Source organism: Echinops telfairi, unplaced genomic scaffold (assembly GCF_000313985.2).
Source record: "Echinops telfairi isolate 266 unplaced genomic scaffold, ASM31398v2 ScPeMD7_7463;HRSCAF=8501, whole genome shotgun sequence".
In the NCBI taxonomy this organism is placed as follows: Eukaryota; Metazoa; Chordata; class Mammalia; order Afrosoricida; family Tenrecidae; genus Echinops; species Echinops telfairi.
Window position 1 is genome coordinate 4,615,669 of NW_022111363.1, and position 21,594 is coordinate 4,637,262.

At 57.0% G+C, this 21,594-nt stretch overlaps 3 protein-coding genes across 3 annotated transcripts; 2 read left to right on the forward strand and 1 right to left on the reverse strand.

Annotated features, from left to right (window-relative positions):
• The first annotated feature begins 6,716 nt into the window (after positions 1-6,716).
• On the forward strand, positions 6,717-8,418 carry APOA1 (apolipoprotein A1). The gene is made up of 4 exons (XM_004712799.2): positions 6,717-6,770; positions 6,905-6,960; positions 7,122-7,278; positions 7,810-8,418. The coding sequence occupies exons 2-4, from the start codon at positions 6,918-6,920 to the stop codon at positions 8,366-8,368; spliced, it is 759 nt and encodes a 252-aa protein (XP_004712856.1). The 5' UTR covers positions 6,717-6,770; positions 6,905-6,917; the 3' UTR covers positions 8,369-8,418.
• Positions 8,419-10,968: 2,550 nt separating this feature from the next.
• On the reverse strand, positions 10,969-13,437 carry APOC3 (apolipoprotein C3). The gene is made up of 4 exons (XM_004712856.4): positions 13,394-13,437; positions 12,687-12,754; positions 12,384-12,519; positions 10,969-11,249 (listed from the first exon to the last, which is right to left on the reverse strand). Exons 2-4 carry the CDS (start codon positions 12,739-12,741, stop codon positions 11,123-11,125), a joined length of 318 nt encoding a protein of 105 aa, XP_004712913.1. The 5' UTR covers positions 12,742-12,754; positions 13,394-13,437; the 3' UTR covers positions 10,969-11,122.
• Positions 13,438-18,050: 4,613 nt separating this feature from the next.
• APOA4 (apolipoprotein A4) lies at positions 18,051-20,536 on the forward strand. Its single transcript, XM_004712857.2, has 3 exons — positions 18,051-18,227; positions 18,563-18,689; positions 19,405-20,536. The coding sequence occupies exons 1-3, from the start codon at positions 18,176-18,178 to the stop codon at positions 20,381-20,383; spliced, it is 1,158 nt and encodes a 385-aa protein (XP_004712914.1). The 5' UTR covers positions 18,051-18,175; the 3' UTR covers positions 20,384-20,536.
• Positions 20,537-21,594: the final 1,058 nt, after the last annotated feature.

Here is a 21,594-nt window from a genome sequence, read left to right on the forward strand (position 1 = left end):
GCATGCAAGCCGAGGGATGCGGCCACTATCTGCCGGGCCTTCTGCAGAAGCCCGAGGGTGACTTCACACTGTGCCCCAGGCACCCAGCCGGGACTCTGCCCCTCAGAAGAAAGCCTTTGAGTTTGCTGAGACCACAGAAACCCATTCCTTGAGGAAGGGACTTACGAAGAGCTGTGGGACAGGCCCCAGCTGAGCCCTTGAGCGCTGTGTCCACCCAAGGCCACAGAAGTGTTAAGATGGCACAGTGCTTCTCGTCCATTGTGTCCTCCCTTTTCCACAAGCCAGAGTAAAAGTCCCAGCCAGGAGCTTGCTGGTGGAAGGAAGGCCCTGAAGAAAAACTGCAGGGTAGTGGAAACGGTGGTTGCGTTGGTAGAAATACGCGTAAGACGAGGGAACTGCCATCAGCCAAGCCTGTGGAGCCTAGAGAGTGGGGCCGCTGAGACATCCTGAGTTCATCCATGCACGCTCTCCCAAGAGTCTGCCTATCACCACACCACCAGAGATCGGCGTGCCTTGGTGTGAGAGGCCGGGCGAACCTGTCAAGGAAGCAGCCACAGAGGCCGGAAGATCTCTGAGTTCTAGAGGCACAAGTCCTCCCCACAGATCCTCCCTCTTGTCTTCCTCCTAACTTTTTTACCAAGCCCAGCCACAAGGACGGAGAAGGCAGCGGGCTGGTGTGACGCCCAGGAAGCTCAGCTGGGGTGCTGCACAGAGGAGGCCTGTCTGCACCTTTGCCTCGCAGGCCGGAAGGCAGGAGAGCAACGTCTCTCTTTTCCTGGGAGGCTACGTAAGGAGTCCTGGCGACACACTGGCTGAAGCATTGCTCTGCTAACTGCAAGGTCCACAGTTCAAACCCACCAGGTGCTCTGAGGAAGCATGCTGAGGCTGTCTGCCCCCTTAGAGATGTCCCTCCCGGGAAGCCCTGTCCCGTGGGCTTGCTGAGTCTGAATCATGATGACAGTGGGCGTACATGATTTCTAAGGCGCCTGTCACCTAAAGCAAGGGGCCCTGGTGAGGTCGTGGTGGGCTGCTGGCCACAGGGTCAGCAGTTCAAAACCACCAGCCGCCCCTCGGGAGAAAGACGAGGCTTTCTATTCCGGTAAACAGTTCGTCTCTGAAATCCACAAGGGCATTTCGACCGGCCCTATGAATTGAAAAGTACTCAGTAGCAATGAGTTTGTTTTGTTTTGTTGTAGGATTTGGTTTTAGTTATTTTGACAATAAAAGCAGCAAAAACACATAACTAAATAGGTAAAATGGGGAGGGGGGGCTCTCTACATTGCTCAGTCAGAATCTCTGTCCCTGAGTGCCAAGTATCTCAGTGGGTGCCAGGCACCACACCTCCCGGTGCTCTGTTCTGAAAGGGGCCCGGGGTGCAGGACAGAGTGCCCGTTCCTTCCCATGCCCTGCTGACCCACCCTTCAGTGTGCCAGTGTAATTCGTGGGCAAGTACTGTTGAGTGTCTTCTATGTGCCAGGTCTAGTGGAGGGCAGAGTCCTCCCAGGTCCGACTGACCGGACAGCCAGCCTTACAAGACATACCGTGTGGAGGAGCAATGTATTGAGTCCCTCCTCATCCTGAGAAATATCAACTCCTACGGGGGCTGCCAGAGCTCCCAAGTCTGCCAGGGGACCTAGGGTTGGTCACTTGGTGGCCTAGTTCAGAAGCGGCCCCTCAGCAGACTCCCAGCACTGGGAAGGGTGATGGAATAATGGTTTGTGGTGTTGGTGGGCCCCCGCACACCCTCAGTGGCACCGACTGACCATCATGGATGAGTACCACTTGTCATTGTAAGCTTTTTGTTGTGGTTTTTTTTTATCAGCCCGTCCAGAAAGACTTCCTTCCTTTCCAAAATACTAGTAGCAAAAGGGATTAAGTCTCCCTGCCATTGGGTCAGTGCTGACTCACAGTGGGCCCCTGTGGGTGTCCGAGGCTGTAACTGCTGACAGGAGTAGAAAGCCTGGTCTTTCTCTCGAGGAGATGGTGGTGGTTTCAAACTGCCAACCATGCGGATTGTGTAACCACGACAGAACCATGGAATAGCCAGGTCAGAGAATGGATTCCAGATGGAATCTTCCCGTTTGCTCAGGTGCTCTCATCTTACCAACGCCACTCCCCTGGAATCCCTGAGCCAGGAAGATCAGAGCCCCTAGACCATGGGTTCTCAACCTGTGGGTCGTGACCCCCATGGGGGTCGACCCTCCCTTCTCACAGGGGTCGCCTAAGACCATCGGAAAACACATTTCCAATGGTTGGTCACCACAACATGAGGAACTATATGAAAGGGGCACGCCATTATGGAGGTTGAGAACCGCTGCCCTAGACTGATACAAAGGGCATGTGCGTTGGGCCCTGCAGCCAGCCGACCACCACAAAGAAGTAGAAGCCAAGCACCATATACGAATGGCTGTAGGAGGCTGAACTGCAGTTCTCAAAGCAAAATACCACTGGCCGTATCTGGCCTGCCAGCCAAGTGTCAAAGTGCTCTTGTCACAAAAACCAAAAACTCACTGCCATCAAGTTGACACCAGCTCATAGCAACCCCGCATGACAGTGTAGTCCTGCCCCTGTGGGTTTCTGAGACGGTCACTCTTTATGGGAGTAGAAAGCCCCATCTGTCTCCCCGTGGAGCTGCTGGCGGTTTCAAACTGTGGACCTTGTGGCTCTCAGCCCAGTGCATAACCACTGCGCCCCCTCGCGGACTGTGTGAGTGTTGGCTCTTGTTATAGGGGCTGTTGAGTTGGCTCAGACTCCTAGCTGCCCTGTGGGCAACAGAAGGAGACACCCCCGAGTCTTGTGCCTCCTCACCCTTGCTAGCTCTGAGCCTGCTACTGCAGCCCCGGGTCAGGCCAGCTCATTGAGGGTCTTTGCTCCTTGTTGCTGCCCCTTTACTGTCCCCTGCATGATGCCCTTCTCCAGGGACCGGCCCCTCCGAAGTATGTGAATCCCACAACTGTCACTTCGAAGGAGCTTTGTTGGATGTTAGGGCCCCTGGTGGTGTAGTAGGTTATGCATCGGGTTGCTAACCTCAAGGTCAGCAGTTCAAAACCACCAGCTGCTCCTTAAGAGACAGACGAGGGTTTCCTGCCTCCCTCATGACTGCTGCGGCTGAGCTCTGGCTTCGTTGTTGTCAGGCTACATGATGACTCACCGCGACCCTGTGCACAGCACGGTGAAGCCAGCCTGCTCTTGCGCCATCTCCACACTGCCTCTGAGGCTGGAGCCCATCGTTACAGCCACTGTGTCCGGCCGTCCACCTGACCGAGGGCCTTCCTCTTTGTCCCTGCCCTCTACCAAGCATGATGGCCTTCTCCGGGGACTGGGCTCTCCTGACAACAGGTCCAAAGGACATGGGATCAAGTCTCGCCACCCTTGCCTCTAAGGAGCATTCTGGCTGTACTTCTTCCAGGACAGATCTGTTTGTCCTTTTAGCTGCCCTTGTGGCACTTTCCATGTTCTCTGCCACCAGCATGAGTTAAGCACATCGATGCTTCTTCAGTCTTCCTTATTCAATGTCCAACTTTCACATGCAGATGAGGCGATGGAAAATTCCGTGACTTGCCTCCTTAGTCCTTAAAGTAACCTCTTTGCTTGTCAACACTTCAGAGGTCTTGAGCAGCAGGCTCGCCCAGCGCCATGCTGCTGTGGCTCTCTCTTTCTCGACGGCTGCTCCCATGAGTATGGATGGGGGGGCCCAGCAAGCCGAAATCCCCAACACCTTCAACCTCTTCTCCACTTGTCATGATCTTAACTGTTGGTCCAGGTGTGAAGATTTCCATCTTCTGTAATCCATACTGAAGACTGTACGCCTTGATCTTCAAGGATTGCTTTAGTGCAGCCGTTCTCAACCTGTGGGTCGCGACCCCTTTGGGGGTCAAAAACCCTTCTACAGGGGTCGCCTAATACATCTGGCATATCAGATATTTATATTACGATTCATAACAGTGGCAAAATTACAGTTATGAAGTAGCAACGAACATAATTTTATGGTTGGGGGTCACCACAACATGAACTGTATTAAAGGGTCGCGGCATTAGGGAGGTTGAGAACCACTGCTTTAGTGCATCAAATGGAGACCTCTCACTGCCATCAAATGGATTCTGACTCATAGGGACCCCATGGACAGAGCAGCATTGCCCCTGGGTTGCCAAGACAGTCAAACTCCGACAATGTAAGTGTATTTGTGGGAACAAATGAAGGAGCTCCCGGAGCCCAGATTGCTGGACATAGAATAGTTATTGTTCATTAAGTGCTAGGTCCCCTCCTAAGGAGCCCTAGTGGTGTCAGATAAACTCTTGGCTCCTAATTGAAAGGTTGGCAGTTCAAACCTACCCAATGGCTCAGTGGGAGAACGACTCGGTGAGCTGCTTCTGTCACGATGACAGCCAAGAACCCCCTATGGGGCAGCTTCACACTCACACAGGGTCGCTATGAGTCAGAACAGACTCACTGCCCCCCCCCAGCCAGTTATCCTAACAGTTCAGATATCTACACGTCCGTATTAGTTTCCTATTGCTGCCGCGACCAATCACCACAAAGCCGTGTGCCTAAAACAACAAACACTTACTGTCTTAAGGTTCTAGAGGTCCAGAGTTCCAAAGTCCAGCTAAAGTCAGGGGGCTAAAGTCAAGGTTCCTGCAGAACTATGTTTCTTCTGGAGGCATTAAGGGAGAACCCATCTCCTTCCTTTTCCCAGCTTCTAGAAGCCACCCACTGGGCAGGGCTCATGCCCCCCTCTCAGCATCACCTCCCTCTGAACTCTGCTTCTGTGGGGGCCCAGGTGATAACCCGGCTGTTGGTACAGGTGAAGAGCCTGAATTCCATTGTCCCTGGACAGGCCCTGCTACCATGTCAGATGATCCAAGCACAGGCTCCAGGGAATAGGGGGGTGGGCATCTTTTTTTTGTGGGGGGTGGGTGGAATTGTTTTCTCTGCCACACATGTAATCCTTAGCTCCAGCAGATGACATTTTCTGCTCATGATCTTCAGTTAACAGATACGGAACAGAGGCATAGGAAGGTTATGCAACTTGTCCAAGCTCAAGCAGCTATCAAGTGGCAGAGCTGGGACTTCCACCTAAGGTTGTCTGGATCCAAAGGGACCTTCTCCAAGACCGAAGCCAGGAGGCTGGCTAGAGTGGGAGGGGCCCGAGGGCAGCCATCCCAAGGCCCAGCAGGCTTGTCTAACGTAGCAGGGAGTTTCCTCAATCCATAGACGTTCATTTCTGCCTGGGTTCTAAGTCCAGAGACCTTTGGATCCTAAGTCTGGCCCCTGAATCCCAGAGATGTCGGGGCAAATTCATTCCACTCTCCTCAACGACCCCACTTACTCAATGGTGGACTCGGAGCGGCTGGCATCATTAGAACCAGCCCCAGCTTAGACTGCGTCTGTGATTCAGATCCTGGCCTTGACCTGGTGTTGGCCGTCCTGGACCTCCCAACAGAGCCGTTAGACAACAGCGCTGCAAACATCAGCATACCCGCGGCACTACACACTCACAGGGTCTCGCAACTTGGCTAGCGTACCTTTCTTGTCCCCACTTCCCAGGTAGGAAACAGGCTCAGAGACATCACCTCATTGGCTCAAGAGTCTCCCGCAAGTCAGAGGCAAAAGGAAATGAGCAGCAAGGTCCGCTGCCACCTCGGATGGTCCCTCGTGCTTCCTTGTGTGTGAACAGGGAACAGCAGGAAGAGCGCAGGCTTCCCCTCATGAGAAAGGCACTCAATGTTAAGGGGGCTTCTTTATACAGAGATGATCCCCGCCCCCAACCTTTGTGTTGTTAAACAGACACCTCACTGGAAAGGTCTGGTGATTGATCAGTTTAAAGCACCCAAACTAGTGTCAAAACCCCTTTGGAAGGCCGTTGCACCCTCACGCCAAGTGGTTAGTCGTTTTCTACGTGACAACGTTCAAAGTTGGTAACTTTCCTATTGGTCCGCCGAACTCATTTTGAAATGCCAGCGATCCCTGCAGTCTCAATGCCTGGGACCCACTGAGCCCCCACCCCTCACCCCCTCTCTTCCCCATGCAACTGCCGCAGCCCCAAGCTCCCCCAGGTTTATGGTCTGGGGAGGTCTGTGCATAGGCTGGAGAGAAGATGCAGGGATTAGCTAGACAGCTGTTCTCAACCTGTGGGTCTGAACCCCTTTGGGGCTCGAACGACCCTTTCACAGAGGTAGCAAAATGACAGTGATGAAGTAGCAACGGAAAGAATGTTATGGTTGGGAGTCACCACAACATGTGGAACTGTATGAAAGGGTCGCGGCACCAGGAAGGTTGAGAACCACTAGACATGAGATAGTGTTGGCGGGAGGATCTGAGCCTTTGCAGGGGAGGAAAGGAAGGGGCTGGGCTGGGCTGGGGGTAAGATAGTGTGTCTGTAGAATGCAAAGGGAGGGGAGGAAATCTGACTTGGGACTCCCAGTGGTCCCCTCCCTGCTACACTGACACAATGGACCCACGAGGGAGGGAAGGGTGCTGCTAACCCCAACCCTGGGCACCCACAAGTCTGCAACCACTGCTGTCCTGCTCCCACCTGAACCCTTGACCCCTGGCCCTTCGGCCTGCAGCTTCCTGTTTGCCCAGCCCCGGGGGCACAGAGCTGATCCTTGAACCCTGGGTTCCACATCAACCGACCAGTGAGCAGCGACAAGGCCCAGGCTGAGCTTATCAGCCTCCCTCCCAGCCCTGCCCCCTCCTGCGGACATAAATAAGTCCAGGGGACAGCTGGTCACACAGAGGTTTCCGAGACAGAATTCTAAGAGCACAAGGTAAGGGCTGCTGCCCTGTCCTCACCCCCCCTCCCCCAATCTCTAGGCCCTGGAGGTGCGGGTGGGTGCCGGGGCCGGACACGGCCCGTAGGGAGGGGGCTGGCTACCCAAGGTCTTCCCGTCTTCCCCTCCAGGTAACCCTTCAAAATGAAAGCCGTGGTGCTGGCGTTGGCTGTGGTCTTCCTGACGGGTAGGTAGCCCTGAACCCAGGGAGTTAACCCCCAGGGACCCTTCTCTTCTCTCTGTTCCTTCTGGCCCTCTCTCCTTCGGGGGCCTCAGAAACCACATTTCTCACCACCCGTCACCCCGCCCCACCCAGAGGCTTGACCTGCTCTCGCTTTCTGCCTGCAGGGAGCCAGGCTCGGCATTTCTGGCAGCAAGATGAACCCCAGACGTCGTCGTGGGACCAAATGAAGGATTTGATCAATATCTACCTGGACACGGTCAAAGATAGTGGCAAAGACTACGCGAGCCAGCTGGAAGCCTCCGCCCTGGGCAAACAGCTCAAGTAAGGACTCAACCAGGGGCCTGGGGCAGGGAGGGTCGGTCCTGGGGTGGGGAGTGGACAAAGACATCCATAGGAAGATGTCGCCAGGCTGGCCAAGTCCTCACCTGCTACTTCTCTGAACTGGGTCCCCCACCAAACCCTCAATGGTGAAACTGGAGTGGGACCCCAAACTTGGTCAGAGCCTCCCAGCAAGGAGCAGGGCCAGTGCCGTCCAGGCAGGGCCCACAGCTCCACCATGGTGGCTGTCCTTAGAAGGAAGGAAAGCGCTCTGAAGGATTACAAAGGACCAGCTGTGGGGGCAGGCAAGGCTGGGCACCAGCCCAGCTCTGTCTCTTGCTCGCTGGATGTCCGTGCCATTCCATGAGGGGTGACGAAGGCACAAGGTAATACCTCATGTATGGGGAAAACCATGGGGAGTGTGGCCCAAAGCTCTCAATCGCCCAGGCCTGCCCACAAGTAAGCTGGGGCCCTGAAGCTTGTGCTCTGGGTAGCGGAGGGTGGCCATCGATCAGCCCCTCCCTCCCCCTTCAGCCTGAAACTCCTGGACAACTTGGACAGCTTGAGCACCAGTGTCAGCAAACTCCAAGAGCAGCTAGGCCTTCTGTCCCAGCAACTCTGGAGCACCCTGGAGGAGGACACCTCCCAGCTGCGGCAGATGTTGAACCAGGACCTGGAGGAGATGAAGAAGAAGGTGCAGCCCCACCTGGATGAATTCCAGAAGAAGTGGCAGGAGGAGGTGGAGCTCTACCGGCAGAAGGTGGCGCCGCTGGGCCAGGAGCTGCAGGGTCTGCAGGAGAAGCTGGTGCCCCTGGGCGAGGGCCTGCGTGACCACGCGCGAAACCTCGTGGACAAGCTCCGCCCCTATGGCGAGGAGGTGCGCCAGCGGCTGGCCAGCCGGCTCGAGGAACTCAAGACCAGCAGCCTGGCCCAGTACCCCGCCAAGGCCCGAGAGCACCTGAGCACCATCAGCGAGAAGGCCAAGCCCGCGCTGGAGGACTTCCGCCAGAGCCTCCAACCCATGGCGGAGCACTTCAAGAACACCCTCACGACCCTGTTCGATGAGGTCTCCAAGAAGCTGGATGCCCAGTGAGGCGCCCGCTGCCCGCGTCGGGTTCTTAGAATAAAGACGTTTCCACCTTGGGAAGCAGTGTCGTTCTTTGGGGAGATTCGCGGTGGGGCCTGGGGCCCCAGGTGGGACTCTGACCTAGGGGGTAGGGGCTTCCGGTATCGATTTGCAGGTGGGGGGGTGGGGGGGTGCACTTAGGAATAAAGCAGCGACCCTTTTCTAAGGAGGACTCTCCAATGGAGAGACCACAGGACCAGAGCGTGCTCTCAAGGAGCCACAGAGGGGAAGAGGGCTGGCTCTGTTGGGAGAAGAGGGTTTCCAGTCCTCAGAGGTGGGCACGTGGGCACGTTCATGTTCACATGGCAGGGCCCCTCCCAGTCCTCTGGCCCTGAGTGCACTGGGACTTGAAGGATTGGGCAGGCTCAGAGGAAGAGCTGGAAGCTCGCACCCACTTCCTTGATGAATTTCACCACGGCTGCACCCCACGTCTCACGTGCCCACCAACCCAGAAACAGAAGGCAGCCATAGACCCGCCTGCCCTCCTTGCCACCAGGCACTGCTTGTAGGCAGGTAGCGGGTTTTTAATGTGAAGATGCTTTCACACCCATCTCAGTCCTGGGGGAGGCTGTCATCAGACCAGTTTACAACTGGGGCCGAGGAAGCCTGAAGAGGGGAAGGTGGACCTGGAGGCTCTGTGGGCTGTCTGCCCAAACGCCCATGATTATGTTTGCAAACCGAGGTGTGTGACCAGGCGCGCGCGCTCTCTCTCTCTCTCTCTCCCCACCACTGCTCACAGTCTGCACAGTCTGCCCGTCCTCACACGCATGCCCATGCCCCCATGTGCTTCTCAGATGTGAGCATTAATGGGGCCATTCCTGCCCTCTCCCAGGGCCTTCTGCCTTTAGCAGGGGCCCTAGGATTCCTGAGGGTGCAGTGGTTACTCGTTGGGCTGCAATCCTCGTGGTAGCCAGTTCGGAACCACCAGCAGCTCTTCGGGAGAAAGACTGGGCTTTCTATTCCTGTCAACAGTGACAGCCTCAGAAACCCCCCGAGTGCCGGGGTCACTCTGAGTCAGCCTTGACCCAATGGCAGCGAGAGGAGAAGAGGAGCAGGAGCCCTGCTGGGCTAGTTGGTACTGTAGGGCTGCTAACCACATGGTCAGCAGTTCAAAACCCCCCTCCCATCCGAGGGGGAGCCATGAGGCTTGCTACTCTCATAAAGAGTGCTAGTCTCTGGGAACACGGTGGGAGCACTAGAACCGATTGGGAATGTACAACTCGGATTGAAGGCAATTTAACCTTGGGGTGGGGTAGGGGGTTGCTCTAAGATAGAGGTGGTGGTGATTGTATAATTCCCCTTGATATGTTTGGACGATTGGACTACTTAATTGTATGATATGTAAATTATGTGCCCATGAAACTGTTGTGTGTGGTGACAGTCTCAGACCCACAGGGGCAGTTCTACCCTGTCCTATGAGTCGGCATCTGCTGGAGGGCAGTGAGCACCTTCTCCTGGATAATCCACCTCTCTTTTAACTCAGGTGTAGTTGAACAGCCCCCTGGATAAAGAGTGGGCTTTTTAGTTCCCAACCGCCCATCACCACAGTAGATGCCACTCTCAGATTTGGGTGGGGGACATCTCTCAGTGTGAGGCGCTGACCTCTTGATTCTAGGTGGGCCGGCAGAGAAGCCCAGGTAGGTTTCCAAAGAAGGAACAAAGTCTCTGAGTGGGGTGTGGATGGGGCAGGATGTTCCACTGCTCCGAACCTCTGTGAGGGCCAGCAGTTACTAAGACACACACACACACACACACACACCCCACTTTCTGGTCTGGCTGGCCTGTAGAGCTCTAGCCTCAGTTTCTTCATCTGAAAGTGTGAAAGCCTGCTTATATAGTCACTCTCTGACATGATTATCTGGCGCACGGTGGGGACACATCAGTCTCTGTCGGGGTCACCTGGAGTGCCTTCTTGGTTCCCAGGACATCTGCCTGCCACCACCACCACCACCACGCCATTCCTGGTCTCAAGGAGACAACTAGCTTAACCTAGAACCACAATGACAGCTCCTTACCAGGTCCTATTCACACACCAACTCTGATCCCAAATGCCTCTGAGCACGTTCTCACAACAAACCTGCATCAGGGGACATGGAGGGGCCTACAGAGAAGATGCTGAGGCTGGTATTCGCTGTGCAACCACTATTAAGCCTCACTGCCTCTTACTCCCACCCCAACCCCAGCCTGCTTCCCATCCCTCAAGAGTGGCTGCTAGGAGCAGGTAGTCCAAATATCACAAATCACACACACAATCACATCTCTGATGGTGAAATCTTAATGCCCAACACAGTGCCCGGAAAGCATGAGCTTGAGCCAGGCTGTGTAGCACTGGACAACTTATCCCAGTATCTCCCAGACTGCTGTTCCAGTTGCCTCTCCACACAAACCTGTCAGGGCAGGTAGGGGCAATTCCTACCTTACAGGTGAAGACACCTGGGCCCAGAGACCACCCAGCTACTAGAATTGTGGAGGACGCAGGCCTGCCCAAGCTGACATCGCAGGGCCCACCACCCACACGACAGCCCGATGCATACCCCTCCCCAAGCATACGTGGTGAACTACTCAAGGCAGCTTCTTGTCTGGCTTTATTGGGACAAAGGTAAGGGCAGACCAGACCTAAGGTGGGGTGTCCCTTTCAAGCAACCTCCGAGAGCTGTCCTGGAGGCTGGAGCACCCAGGGAGCCAGGACGGGTGGACAGGCCGCCTTGGGGTGATGAAGTCTCAGAAGGAGTAGGATGGGTTGGGAGTTGGTTCGGCTTCAGAGGTGGAGTCCCAGAACCCAGAGAACTTGTCCTTCAAAGTGCTCCAGTAGTTTTTCAGGGAGCTGAAGCTGCCACTCACCCAGCCCCTAGAAGGGAAGTCAATGAGAGGAAGCAACAGAGGTAGGTGTGAGAGGCAACCATGGGACCCCCACCTACACCCCACCACCTCCCCCTGCACCTGGCGACACCCTGGGATCTCTTACCAAAGGCGCTGGAAGTGGTTACGGGGCAGAGGCAGGGCCTACCATGATTCTAACCCATGCGTTCCTCCGGGTTGGGTCAGCTGGGGTGGACTGTCATGCTGTGTGGTATTCTCTGTGTGAGTGGTGCCCCCTGGAGTTGTGCCTGTGGCGCAGTGGGAGGCAGCCTCTCTTTGGGGGAAATCTCAGAATGACTAATTGCTTAGCTGTGTGATCTGGGGCAGGACATATAGCCTTCCTGCGCCTCCATGTCCTCATCTGCAAAATGGGGACACAAGTACCCATGCCACGGTCTGTTCTGAGGATCACGGATGTTTGAACACGTGCTAGGGAGGTGGCCGCCAAGTGGAGGTGGGGGCAGTCCTTTGGGAGAGGGCAGGGCGCATAAGCAGGCCCAGGAGTAGGGTGGGGGGCAAAGGGAAGACTTGGATCTGCACTGGTCCCAGGGCTGGACCAGTCACTGTCCAGTTGGCTGAACTTCACAGTGCCCATGGGCACCAGAGCAGAGCCGTGCTACGGAGGATTGTGACCGGACGGTTTGCTGGGTGTAGGTGGCCACGCAGTTCTTGCAAGGTAGGAAGGGGAACATGTACTTAGCAGCTGAGCACGGGAGCCATTGTCTCCCCCAGGGACTCCCGAGGCCAGGAACAAGGCAGAGAAACACCCTCCTGGGCAGAAACTGTGTCGAGTGGGGCCTCTGGAAGGGAGCCCTCTGGCCAGTCTCTCAGAAAGCGAAAGAGGACACAAGGGCACAAACAGCCTGTGTTAGGATAGCAACACCTGGAGGGGCAATAGGGGGGCACACCGGGAAGGGGGCCAGGAGGAATGGAGCACCCCCACTTCAGTCATCTGTCCCCTCTGCCCCTGTCACCCCATGAGTGGGACCCCATTCTGGAGCAGACAGCTTCCCCGGGGTGGAAGAAAGCACAGGGCCCGTGTTCCACGTCTGGCTGGGGCTGGTGTCAGCAGGGCAGGCAGGAGCTGGCCTGAGGCCGAGGGAGGGAGGGCCCGTGGGCTTACTTGGCCTGCTGGGCCACCGTAGACTCCTGCACACTGGTCAGTGCGTTCTGGGCGGTCTTCTTGGCATGGTCCACGTAGTCCTGCATGACGTCCAGGAGGGAGGCATCCTCGGGCTCGGGCTCAGGCTCGGCAGCCCCTGTGCGAGGGTAGGGGCTAAACTGAGTGGACGGGACCTTCCGGGCAAGTCCTCCACTCCTGCTGGCCACGCATTGGGGCCCTGGGGCTGTGAGCCACTCTCTGGGGGGCTTCTAGGCAGCTGACTGCTGCTGTCCACCTCCAGCCCAGTCCCCACCAAGTGCTTACAGGCAGTGGCCAGGAGCGCCAGGAGGGCAGTGACGAGGATGACCCGGAGTTGCATGGCACCTCTGTCCCTGCAGAGAGGAGTCTTGTGAGGGGTGCCCCAGCCACCCCCCAACCACCACCACCACTGGGCCCTGGCCTGGAGAGGTGGCATCAACTCCACAGCAGGAGCGGAGCTGGGTGGTCACAGGAGAGGGGCCTGTTCCCCTGCTAATGGGGGGAGGCAGGGGGTTCTCAGGGGGCTTCAGGAAAAGGATGGGAGTGGGATGGAGCAGCAAGCCCACCTGAGTGGGACTTGAGACGACGCCTCTGGGCTCTGTCACTAGCGTGCTATGTGACTTTGGATAGATTTCTGTCCCCCCTCGCCCCTTTTCCTGTTCTGGGCTAAAACAAGGTGTCTGACTTCTCCATGCCCCAAGACACAAGCTGAGGGGAAAGGGCAGATTCGGGCAGACAGCTCTGGCTCCTAGTTCCAGCTCAGCCACCACTCTGCTCTGGGTCGCTTTGGGCAGTGCCTCCCCCGACTCTCCCCGACCCCTGTGTACATCAGGAGACCCTCATCAAGCACTTCTGCCTTTTGACTCTAGAAAATCCCCCTCCAGCCTTTGTTGTTGGGCTGGGCAGGGGCCTTCCTCCACCCCTCCCCATCCTGATACCCTCTTCCTCCTCCTCTCCCCTCCCCTCCTCTCCTCCTCCTCAGGAGCCTTTACCTGGATCTGCTGCTTCTTGGGATGAACAGAAAAGGCAGACCAGAGGGTTTTGCCCTGTCTTATATTGTCCCCAGGGCGGTGGGCACAGAGAACTCAGTGAGCCGGCCAAAGGTCACCTGCTGACCAGTCCAGACCAAGGCCTGAGGCAGGGTGACCAGTGGCAGCCAGGCCTGCTGGGAAGAATTGGGCAATCTAGGGAGCTTTGGGTGCCCACACCACTCTTCTGCTACCCCTGCAGCCAGAGGGACTGGGGAATTCAGGGTTATTGGATCCGGGACACCTAGTCACAGCACCCCTGGGGAGAGGCTGGTGTGATTGGAGAGGAACTCGGGGAATGAACTGGGGGCCTCTGGGTCCATGGCAGTCCTTCACACTTGAGTTTCAGGTCCCTCCATTCTCCCCCACCGCACTCCCTCTCCATCACCAAGCCCTGAAGACAGCCTGGACAGGAGGGAACCGCGTGGAACATGGGCTTCTTCAGACTCGGGAGCAACTGTCCCCTCCTCAGCGGGTCTGGGTGGGTGAGCAGGGGGGTCCAGAGAGTGAGGTTGTGTGTGAGGAAGGGCTGGCCCTTCCCTTTCGAAGCCCTTCTGGGCTTCGGTCCCCAGGACTGCTTACCCAGGAGCCTCCCCCAGCTCGGCCCGAGAGCAGGTGTTGGTAAGAGAAGGGCAAAAGCCATTCTGAGTCAAGGCCTTTGTCCCGCCCCTCCCCTCCTCCTCACCTTGCCCTCTGGACCCACTGATAAACATCCCGAGAGCAGGACCAGAGCTCATGGCTGGGGCCTGGCTCCCAGCACCCAGTGTCCCTCAACCTCTGGCCTCAGGCTTTCAGATCAGACAGGAGCCCTCATACCTCCCTGGCCATGTGACAGCTGGAGGAACAGAGGCTGTGGCACGGCTGGTCTGGTGGACAGAGGGTAGCAGAGGATCGGCAGGGCTAGCGGCTGTGGGAACGAGGTCCCCTGGCCCACACTGCCAGCTGTAACCCCGTGGCAGGTTCAAGGGCTTTGTTCTATGCATGCTAGGACTTCAGAGTCGTGGGTCCAAGGCTTGAATGATGCCTTTGGCTCTTAGTTACCTAAGCCTGGACCGGCGATCTAGCATGCCAGAACATGTCACACAGGCAAGGACACCAGTCTCACAGAGCTGTGGGGAGCAGCAAGGGAATCCTGTTCCAAACAGCTAGCTCAAGATGGGGGACGCAGGAATTCTCGCTCCTCCTCCCCCCGAAGATCTTGCCTTGCCCCCGCACAGGGTGGTCTGAATGCACGAGGAGCCCCCAGGCCAGAAGCAGGGCTCTAGACAGGTGGCCTTTTCTCAAGGGCTAAGGTCCGTGTGCCGGCACACCCTCATGAATCCGTACTCCATGGCTGAGGCTTGAAATCCTTCCATCAGAGATTCACCCCTTCGCTCAGGCCTTTGCTTTCTGTTAAAGTGGGCTGGGTCTGGTGCAGCGCACCTCACTAACTCCGTTTTGTAAGTGAGACACTGGGACTTGGAGGTGAAAAGAGTTCCCCAACTGCAGACAATCAGAATGCAGACTTCAAATTCTTGAATGGCTACCAAACAGTCTTGAGAGATGGGACTCTCACAGGCGTCCCAGCCAGTCAGACTTCATAGTGAATGTTTCAGATCTCTTCCTGAGCGTGAACTTTGATCACGGGGTGGAAAGAAAACACAGGTTCTGGAAGTAGTGGGGGTGGAGGGGTGGAGGAGGGTTGGGGGCGGGGGGATGGGAGGTGGGCAAGAAGGGGGCTTTGCCAGCTGGAACCCAAAATGGCCCTCTGGGGTTAGGCCGGCTTTTGCTTTTCTTGCATCCAGGTGAGGCTTAGTAAGTGAGCCTGTCTGAGCCATGCTCCTGATGCCAACCTGGCCCCCCAGCCCCTGACTCAGGCCTGTAAGCCGAAGGCCCTTGCTTACCTACAGCTCTCATGCCGGAAGTTCCTTCTGGTTTCTCACCCAAACAGCAGGAGCTTCCTCTTAACCAGAGGAAGGAGGACCCTTCCGAGGTGAGAATGTGTGTCATTGTGACTTGTCCGGTTCCCTCTGGACACTGGCCTCTGGGATGACCCCCAGGGTAACTTCAAGGTTGAATCAATGCCCCCCACCCCCACCATGAGGTCTGTCTGATGATGTGCAAACAAGGAAAGTGAGGCTCAGAGAAGGGGCAGTGACTGGCCCAGGATCATGGGGCCCCTTTGTGTCCATTGACTGCAGACGCACCCGGTCCCCAGGATCAGGTCCTGCAGGAAGTACAGGCAACACAAGGGAGAACGCCTCATTCTCTTTCCTCCCCCAACAAAAGCCCACTGACAGACCAATACCAAACACACCCATTAGAGACTACAGGAAATAACCACTGGGGCAGGGGACACTCCCTCCCAGGGTTGTGCATGTGAGCATGCACATAGACCATTCGCCGCCCCTCACCCCTGCTGAGTTCACCAGCAGAGAAAACTTTGGCACACTTGTGTGAACCTGTGCACATCCTGGCAGACACCCCAGACAGACTCCAGTCAGCGCAGACACTCCCAGGTGAGGAGACAGGGCACCTTGAACCCGCCACATACAGCACCTCCCGCTGCTCAGACTCCAAGTCCAAGTGGTCAAACTGCAGCGCAGGTGTTTTTCGTGACTCATCCTCTCCTCCTATCTGGCCCAGCAGGGAGGGCTGGGGGTGAGTGGGGCTGGGCTGAAGGCTGAACCAGGAGAGAAACATTTCCAAAATGAAACATGTCTGACAGAGCACTTACTATGGGCCTGAGGAGCCCTGGTGGTGTATTGGTTATGCATTGGGCTGTTAACCTCAAGGTCAGCAGTTTGAAACCACCAGCCGCTCTGAGGGAGAAAGATGGGGATTTCTACTCCCTCTAGAGCAGTGGTTCTCAACCATTCCTAATTGTGTTGCCCTTTAATACAGCTCCTCATGTTGTGGTGACCCCCCACCCCCAATCATAACATTATTTTTGTTGCTACTTCATAACTAATTTGGCCACTGTTATGAATCGGGTGGCGCCTGTGAAAGGGTCACGACCCACAGGCTGAGAACGCTGCTCTAAAGGGTTGCAGTCTTGGAAACTCACAGGGGCAGTTCTACCCTGTCCTATAGGGTCGCTATGAGTCAGCATCTACTCGATGGCAGTGAGAGTTTTGGGTACTATGAGCCCTGGTGGGGCTCTCTGGTAAGCGTTGGGCTAGTAACTGCAAGGTCAGTGGTTCAAATGCACCAGCTGCTTCTCAGGAGAAAGATGAGGCTGTCTGTTTCCTGTACAGATTTTCAGCCTGGGAAACACTGCGTAGGTCCCTGGCAGTGGGCTGGGTTGGGCCTGGTAGTATATCCCCAGCATCGCACAGATGATCCCACAAAGTCTTCATCGAGGTTTTCCCAAACTGACGAGACCTGTGGCACCTCTTTGCCTGAATCCGTACAGAGAGATGCACCCTTAGGAAGTGAGATTCCAGAGACCAAACTCCCACCAGCACCAGGTGGAGATGGAGAGGACCAGGTGCAGGGTGTGTCCCACCTGGCGGGGCCCCTGCACAGGGGTACCAGCACCAGGAGGCCTTTTATTGCTACCCAATCCCACGAGTCACCAGGAAACACAGACATGGCAACCTCGGGCTAGCAAAATCGTGACCTATTGTGGCAGCACGTGTTTTACAACTGGCTGGGAGCCCACCTACACATGGGTCGCTGTGCGCACAGAGAGGAGCCAGCAAGGGAACACTCAGGGCTTCCTGGGTCTCTGAAGGCACTGTGGTCCCACCAGCGAGCCTGGTGATGGTGCATGGACTTCGTTTAGAGATAAGATTAGATGTCCAGCTAGAAGACATCATCACGCTGACCCCTCACCCCAGGGACAGGACCCTGGAGTGCCTCAGGCCCTCTCCCTCTGCTCACCTGGCTCCTCCTGCCCAGGACGTGTGTCTGGGCTGCAAGCTGAGGGTGATGTGACCCAGGGTTGCTATGAGTCAGACTCGACTGGATGGCAGTGAGGTGCTTGTTTGTTTTTAATTTCTCATTCGATAGATCTAACAATCTCATTGAACGTGCCCAACAAGCACCCCTCCCCGCTTTTGTATTTTTCAGAAGAGGCATTGAGTCCAATAGGATTGAATGACTAGACCCACAGCTTGGCAGTGGGGGAGAGGCATGGGGCATACTTACACCCCACCCACCTACCTGAAGGCTCTCAAGGGCCCCCTCGTGTGATCAGAGACCTAAACCGTGGCTCTTCTCACTTCTGCAGCCCTGGAAAGTCCCAGTGCCGTGTGTGGGGCTCTGAAGATGGAGTCGGAGTTGGTGGCCGGTGGGGGATGGGGGCTCTGCTACTGGGCAGCAGAAGAGACATGGACTTTGTTCCCTGAGCCTGGCACAGGTTTAGGGCTGCCAGCAGGGCCCTGGTCCAGGGGTTTCCCTAGGCCTTGTTTCTTCAATAGCTCTTGCCCCTCCCCTTCTCTACTGGGTGGGGCTCAAGCCCAGAACAGCTTCTCCTGACCTCCTGCTGAGCCCTGGTCCACGGTCCACTTCCACGTCATCCTCAGGTCACTAAAGTCCAAGAGGCCTCCTGGGAATGTGTCACCTTCCAGCGTGGAGTTGCCCTGGGGCGGGGGCGGGGCTGGCTGCAGCCTGGTGGGGTTTAAATGTTTGGCCAACTCTGAGCTTCAGTCAGTTGGAGCAGCAACCCAGGGGAGCTACCCCAGAACCTCTCCTGCAGCTGCCTCGGATCGCAGGAGAGACCCAGCGGACACAGGGACACTCCAGCCCAGAGAAGAGCCCAGGATGTTTCTGAAGCCTGTGGCCCTGGCCCTGGTGGCCCTGGTGGTTGTCACCGGTGAGTAGAAGCTGTCCTTGGGTGGAAAGGAGCTATTGTTGCATCGAGCAGGAGAGGGTGGAGAGTTGGGGGCCAAAGGCAGGGAGGATGGTGAGCCCTAGCTGGAAATGGGGGGTGGGGTAGGGGCTGCCTCATGGCCCAGTGGCTCCCTGGAGAGCTGAGCCATTCCCAGGAGCAGGGGACCCGTTTCGCCTGCCCCTGTGGCTTCCGAGGAGCAAAGGGCACAGAAGGGAGTGGTGAGCTGCACTTGCACCCCCCACCATCCAGTGTGCAGCTCAGGGGGGGTGTCGAGGAGCCGGCCCTCATGAACTGTGTGTTCTCTGTTCCCTGCCCAGGCACCCAGGCAGAGGTCAGCCCCGACCAGGTGGCCAAAGTGGTGTGGGACTACTTCAGCCAGCTGAGCAACAATGCCAAGGAGGCTGTGGAACATCTCCAGAAGTCCGAGCTTACACAGCAGATCAAGTAAGATGGACGGGCTGTCCAGAGGCCACGCCATGCATTTTCGAGGGAGGAGACCTGAGCCGGGAAAACCTACCCCCAGCCGCTAATCAGTGACCCTGGGGTCTCGACGCCAAGGGTCTTCATTTGGAAACAGGGAGGTGGGGCTGAACGATGGAATAGTGGGACACAGGGTCACGTCCCAACCTTGAGGACACAGAGGGCTCTAATTCACATCAGAAGGACGGTGGGATCGGGGGAAGGGTGCTGGGGGTGTTTGGGGAGCCTCTGAGGGTGGGAACATGCAAGGAGATCAGTACCTTGTCTCCCTGGACCCCCTGGGAGGAGCCCAAATGGCGCCACACAGCACTCTCCTACAGGATGTGAGCCTGCGTCCTCGCAGTCTGCCTGAGCTGGGAAGGACCTCCGTCCCACCCCTGTGCATTACAGCAGGGCAAGGGAATGGTGCCGCTCCAGGTCACATGACCGGCAGAGCCTGTGACCCTCCACTCTGGGGGAGATCCAGGGAGGCAAAGCTAGTGTGTGATCCTAGTCTTTCTTATCGGTCTCTCAAGTCACGACTTACTAGCACCCCCTCCCTCTCCGCCCTGGGAAGGGCCCCAGGGTAAAAGGTGTCCCTGGCAGGTTCGCCCTGGGTGAGTGGTGGATAAGGGGACAAGGTCCTATCATGAGAGGCCGAGTGTAACGGGGTCCCCCTCGTTGTACCCATTCCCGGCAGCACCCTCTTCCAGGACAGACTTGAGGATGTGAACAACTACGCCAGCGACCTGCAGCAGAAGCTCGTACCCTTCGCCACGGAGCTGCATGAGCGCCTGACCAAGGACTCGGAGAAGCTGAAGGAAGAGATTCGGAAGGAGCTGGAGGAGCTGCGGGCCAGGCTGCTCCCCCACGCCAACGAAGTGAGCCAGAAGATCGGCGACAGCGTGCGGGAGCTGCAGCAGCGCATGGGGCCCTACGCGGAGGGGCTGCGCACCCAGGTCACCGCGCAGACCGAGCACCTGCGGAGCCAGCTGGTCCCCTTGGCCCAGCGCATGGAGACAGTGCTGCGGGAAAACATGGACAACCTGGAGGCCTCCCTGACCCCCTTTGCCGAAGAGATGAAGACCAAGATCGACCAGAACGTGGAAGACCTCAAGCGGCGCCTCGCCCCTTACTCGGAGGAGATCAAGGCCAAGATCGACCAGAACGTGGAGGAGCTCCGCCAGAGCCTGGCCCCCTACACCCAGGACGTCCAGGAAAAGCTCAACCGCCAGCTGGAGGGCCTCACCTTCCAGATGAAGAAGAACGTGGAGGAGCTCAAGGCCAAAATCGACACCCAGGCCGAGGAGCTGCGCAAGAGGCTGGGGCCCGTGGCCGAGGACGTGCGTGGCAAGCTTCAGGGCAACACGGAGGAGCTGCAGAAGTCGCTGGCCGAGCTGAGCCGCCAGCTGGACAACCAGGTGGACGAGTTCCGACGCACGGTGGGGCCCTATGGCGAGGCCTTCAACAAAGCCCTGGTGCAGCAGATGGAGGAGCTCAGGCAGAAGTTGGGCCCCTACACCGGGGACATGGAAGGCCACTTGACCTTCCTGGAGAAGGACCTGAGGGACAAGGTCAACTCCTTCTTCAGCACCCTCAAGGAGAAAAAAAGCCAGGAGGAGCAGGCCGCCTTCCCCGTCCCGGGGCTGGAGCAGGCTCCTGCCCCGCTGGAAAGCTGAGCCACCCCTGGGACCCCCACTCCTGGGCAGCTCCCACCTGTCCCGTCAGGCCCCTCGTCTGTCTGTCTATCCGAAAGCAGACCTGGTATGCGCCGGAGGACACCTGTCCAGTGGGATGTGATGGTACCTCAATAAAGCTGTGCTGAAAAACTAGCCCGGTCTGGTGGCAGTGTGACTCCTTGTTGCGGGGCCAGAGGGGGACATTGAAACTTGCCCCTTGGCAACCCTTAGCAGGGAGCGGGCAGATGGCACCTTGGGGACTACCGAGGGCCAGGGAGGTGACTGCGGCAGGATGAGGGCAGGGTGTGCTGGACCGACCTGTGTGAGGAGCGCTCTAAAGGAACAGTGCTCTAAAGGGAAGAAGGTTGTCCAAAGACTAAACGCACAACTGGGAGGCCCCGAGGGATGCAAACGGCGAAGGTGCAAACTAAAATGGTGGTGGTCTGAGTCGGCCCCGAGGTGCCTTGGAATAAAGGCCCGGTGATCATTGACAAGCCGCTGGAGCCCGGTCCTATTCTGACACCCAGGCCTTTTGGAATGTCCCAGGGGAAGCCCCTGGCTAGTGTTCTGGTCCTTTCTCCTCTCCTCCCTCCCAAGGTGCTCACTGAGCATCGTTGTTTTGCTCTGAGCCCTGGAGGCAGCGTGGGTGCCCTGCCTGGTGGGAAGGTGATGTTGGACCCAGGCCTTCCTGGATTTTACATTTCATTTTCCACTGACTACCACGCCATGATCTGGGACCCATCCTTACCTTCCTGTAGAGAGTAGTAATAGCAACAGTCCTTGTGAGTTGGGAGGGTTGAGGGAGCAATAGGTGCCCTGCACTTAGCACAGGATCAGACACGCAGCGTGAGTGAGGCTGGTATAATACAACAGATGCCCAATCGATGTGATCCCCACCCCACCCCCATAACCTCCTTATCTTAGGAACCCTACCCCCAACTCCCAGTCACGTGCTATTACATGATGCTTATCAGAGGCAGCCAAAGGCAGACCCCTGGATCTCCCCAACCTGACACGTTCTCACTCCCAAATTCCAGGTCTGCAAAGCTGCTGCCACCTATTCCATATCTGATCCACTGAAGGGCAGCGCCCTACCTAGGAAGCACCGTGACAAACCCAGCACGTACTGTGACGTTTCCTGGTTGGCTTTAGAAGGGGCAAAGGGAATGAGGCACTAAATGGAAAATGGGGGAAGAGCCTGCACAGGTTCT